At 57.2% G+C, this 4,104-nt stretch overlaps 1 protein-coding gene across 1 annotated transcript in view; it reads right to left on the bottom strand.

Annotated features, from left to right (window-relative positions):
* LOC113213234 (uncharacterized) overlaps nt 1-1,126 on the bottom strand; it is a 1,758-nt gene extending 632 nt beyond the window's left edge. Inside the window, exons 1-4 of the mRNA XM_052266362.1 lie at nt 838-1,126; nt 618-727; nt 235-494; nt 13-110 (exon numbers count right to left, since the gene is read on the bottom strand). Of these exons, the coding sequence (XP_052122322.1) occupies nt 13-110; nt 235-494; nt 618-727; nt 838-981 (612 nt within the window). The 5' untranslated portion in view covers nt 982-1,126. The remainder of the gene's footprint in view (nt 1-12; nt 111-234; nt 495-617; nt 728-837) is intronic.
* Nucleotides 1,127-4,104: the final 2,978 nt, after the last annotated feature.

Raw genomic sequence — 4,104 nt, 5'->3', positions numbered from 1 at the left:
CACGGTCCCCAGGTGCAGCTCGGGGTCCGCCAGGTGCGACAGGTGCGCGGGGGTGCGGTGGCCACCGCTGATGGTGTAGGGTGACTCCTCGGCGCCTCCAGCTGCGCCTGCTGCAATACGAAGGCAAAGTTGTTGCATGACACGTCCTCGAGTCACTCAGTGCTACACACTTTCACACTTTTTTTTTCCAGCGCTAGAAAGTACAGCTCTACTTTTCCAAAGTGCGTATCGTACCTGCAGCTGTCAGTGCATTGGCGGGGTACGAAGGGGCGCTTGCAGGCAGGGGACCCAGGACCTCGACGGGGACCTGGAGCAGGGCCCCGGGCTGATACGCGGGTGGCGGCAGCTCGGACTCGAGGTCGAGAGCGCTGGACGACTTCCTGCTCTTGGTGCCGGGGACGTGCAGCAGGTCGAACAGCGAGGGCAGCCGTGAGCGCGGGCTGCCCCAGTGGCGCCAGGGCTGGGCGTGGCTCGGCCGCCGCAGCTTATTCGACCTGGCAACAGCAGAGCTTAATTTCATACCCGGCAACTTGACAACTATTTATCTTTATTACAATTCTCGGAAAATATAGTTGGTGCGGCGATTAAAAATGATTCGCTTGTTTTCGACGACTTACCTCCCAAACAGCAGCCCCCTGTGGTGCAGGACAGCGAGCACGGCCAGGACGACGAGCAGCCCGCCGCCGCAGCCCAAAGCGTAGATGTACCACGTGACGCGCGCCTCGTTCTACGCGTGCGTGCGAGGTGCAAGGGGAAGATCAGGAAAGATTGTCAACACGAGACAGCAATACACAACACACCACGACCACCGCGTAGCTCCGCACCGCCGCACCGCACCTCAATGTGGTCCCAGTTTACCACCTCCGGCGGGGTGGCTGGCGGCGTCGACGAGCACGACCCGCACGACGACGGCGACATCGAGGCGGTGGTGGTGGACGCGTTGAGGTCGGCAGCGACGTCGTAGTTAGCCGCGGGCGGCATGTCGCTGGGAGGAGCAGGCCGGTGACGGGCGTGAGGACATGTCTCGGACACACGCTGTCGTCGACTACTATCAGTGCGCGCGGCGCGAGGGTCGCGGGGACGAGTGATCCGCGCGGGCCGGCGGCCGCCCCGGCCGGTGGCGGCCCCGCGCGGCGCGAGCCTTGGACGACGGTCCTTTTGCCGCTACGAGAGCACGCGCTGCCAACCCCCCGGCTCCCCGGCGGCGCGGCGGCGCGCGCGTTCCGTTCGACGGGTACTCAACGCATTACAGATGCGGGGGTTGGGCGGGCGGGGTGCTCTTTGAGGGTGGCGAGGGCAAAGCTGCTGCCTCCCTGGAGTCAATGACTGCAATGACGATGCTGCTGCTGGCCCGGCCCCGGCCTTGCCGCCACGCCGGCCGAGCACGGGCGGCCGCTGTCTTTCACTGATAAGGGCCGCCCTGGCGCCGATATGGAGCGGTGCCGCAGGATGCAGCCCGCGCCGAGGATAAGCCCCCGCCGCATGGCCCCCCGCGGCCGCGGAGCACCTGCCCGTCGACACGGCACTCGCCCGATTGTGGAAGGTCAGTGGTGTTTCTCATCTCACGTGTGTCTCTGCGATACGACGCAGAGTTCTTGAGAGTGTTTCCAAAAGCCCCCCCCCCCCCCTCACTCCCCTAGAGAATTAACACGTCGTTGAGTCCCAAGCGGGTCCCCTCTTTTGAATAATAAAATGTACCCACTTACAAATTTTACCTGCATCAATTATGTAATTGCGCGTAAAGTTGACGGTTCTGTGCTTTCTTTTATTTATTTATTTTTTTTGGTCGCCGTGTACAACCATTCGGGTAGCTTTAACCCGCTCGGAGGTGCCCGTCGACCCCGGCGAGGCGGTGGCGCCGCTGCCGGGGCCTCAAGGGCGCGGGAGGGACAACCAACTCATCCCCTCAAGTCGAGCCGTGCGGAACTAACGAGTATACTGGCCACGCAATAACCGGTCAGCCCTAAAGTGCGGCGCCCCCGCCCCCGCCTCGCGACCGTCTCCGAATCGTCCGTCTCTGTGTGGCGCCTCCTGCACGCTGTCGCCGTCATCCCGGGCCACTTTTAATTTTTCGAACCCGGCCCCTTTCGGGTATATAAGGTCCGGGTGCGGCCCGGAGAAGGCACAAGTCTCGCAGACTCAAAACAGCAACCCACACGCACTCAACATGAAGTACTCCCTGGTAAGTACACTATCCGCCTCGGCGACCGCTTCAAGCTCGGAAACCATTAAAGGGGTTTCTTCCTCACCCGAACTCTTTTTGTGGACGTGACCTACGAGGTAGTGGCTGGTGGCCCTCCGTAGTAGTGGCCCCTCGCCTCCCTCTTTGTTCTCAACCCTAACCGTGCTCATCTCCTCTCCCCCGCCCAGATCGTGCTGCTGGCCCTCGTGGTGCTGTACGCCTGCATGCTGGTGCAGTGCGCCCCCCTGGACTCGGACCCCACCGACCCCGACAAGTCCGTGGACTGGGAGTCGCCCTCCGACCTCAGCGCCGGCTTCCTCAAGAAGAAGAAGCTGCTGAAGGCCAAGCTGCTGCTCCTGGGCTGAGGCGCCCGCCGCCCCTCCCCCAGCACTCCAGCGCTGTGATACACCACCTCACTTCATCAGTCCCAGTCTAGTCAGCACCACGATGCACCAATAAACACGATCAGAAGGAAAAGTATACTTCCATGTTGTCTTTGTTGTTACCATTCACCACCGTCATCGATTACCACACGCACCCCCGCCTCACACTCTAATTTCTCTAAAGCAATTTCCTGAAGATGCTCCCACAATGAGCGGGAGGCACTGCTGGGTAGGCGATGCCGTGCGGCCAGGCCGTCGTGCTGGCAAGCCGTGCCGGTTGCGCGGGGCTACGCTTGCTATTAACGCTGTTTTCGCATGAAAGTGGGTGAACCTGCCGGCACGGCATTGCCTACCCAGCATCACCTCCCGTTCATTATGGGGGCACCTTATGAGATACATCTTACAAATATTTCTAAACTACCAAAAATTGTCACTCGATACATCCGTCACCAACTGCTGGAAAACTTTTTTCTGGTCAAGACTGCTGCTCAGAACGTTTTCGGAGTGAACTCACAGCGAGCCAACTACTCTCGTTCTTTCTCATTTTTAGGCAGTCCCCTAAAAGACTGTCTCTACCAGAAGGCAAAGTCTCATTTAGAAAAGGAAGCTGGTTCCTACCCAGATATATCTACATTTTTCAAAAGGAAAATAGTCTTTTTTTTTTTTTTTTTTTTTTTTTTGCAAAATCCTGTTGACATGCTTTTCTTTTGCAGACCTATCAGCTTTCTGGTGTAGCGGACTGATGGGTCTTTATCGATGGTTCCCTTCAACCTTGTGCCTGAAAACACATGATTCCATTACTAACTGACTTTGCCGCGAAAAAGATTTCAGGGGAGCTTTCAAGCCGGCACATGTGGCAGTGGACGTCCCTATTTGTGGCCACAAAATTGTGGCCACAAACCCGGCGGCCAGAGTCAGCTTAATCCGACCCGCCTATAGAACACCCCATTTCGGGTAATACGAAATCCAAAGCCTTCGGGATGTAAGCAGAAGGCAAGGACATGTAAAGATGGATTCAGAGTTCACAAGATGCGAGCCTGATTTTCACGCCGCTAGCGTGAAAAGAGTTGTTTTGGTTAGCAGTTGACTTTATGCGACAGCCAATAACAGGCCGCCGTGCCGCTATGCCATTATTTTCAGCTGAATCAGCTTTGAAGCTAGCACGATTTTTCACGCTTCCGGCGTGATTTTCACGCTAGCGTCTGCTAGCAGCGTGATTTTCACGCAAGTTCGAAAGTGCACATTCTCGAATATCTCCCAAGTGCCCCTTCGAACTTGCGTGAAAATCACGCTGCTAGCAGACGCTTGCGTGAAAATCACGCTAGCTTCGAAGCTGATTCAGCTGAAAATAATGGCATAGCCCCACGTCGGCCTGTTATTGGCTGTCGCATAAAGTCAACTGCTAACCAAAACAACTCTTTTCACGCTAGCGGCGTGAAAATCACGTTCGCATCTTGTGAACTCTGAATCCACCTTAAGGCACATAGTCCCTAACAACCCGGAAGGCCCCGGATGCATATAAACAAACACAATCGGGCC

Source organism: Frankliniella occidentalis, unplaced genomic scaffold (genome assembly GCF_000697945.3).
Source record: "Frankliniella occidentalis isolate FOCC.00 unplaced genomic scaffold, Focc_3.1 Scaffold38, whole genome shotgun sequence".
NCBI lineage: Eukaryota > Metazoa > Arthropoda > Insecta > Thysanoptera > Thripidae > Frankliniella > Frankliniella occidentalis.
The sequence above is the reverse complement of the archived record's forward strand: the minus strand, read 5'-3'. Positions and strand labels throughout refer to the sequence as shown.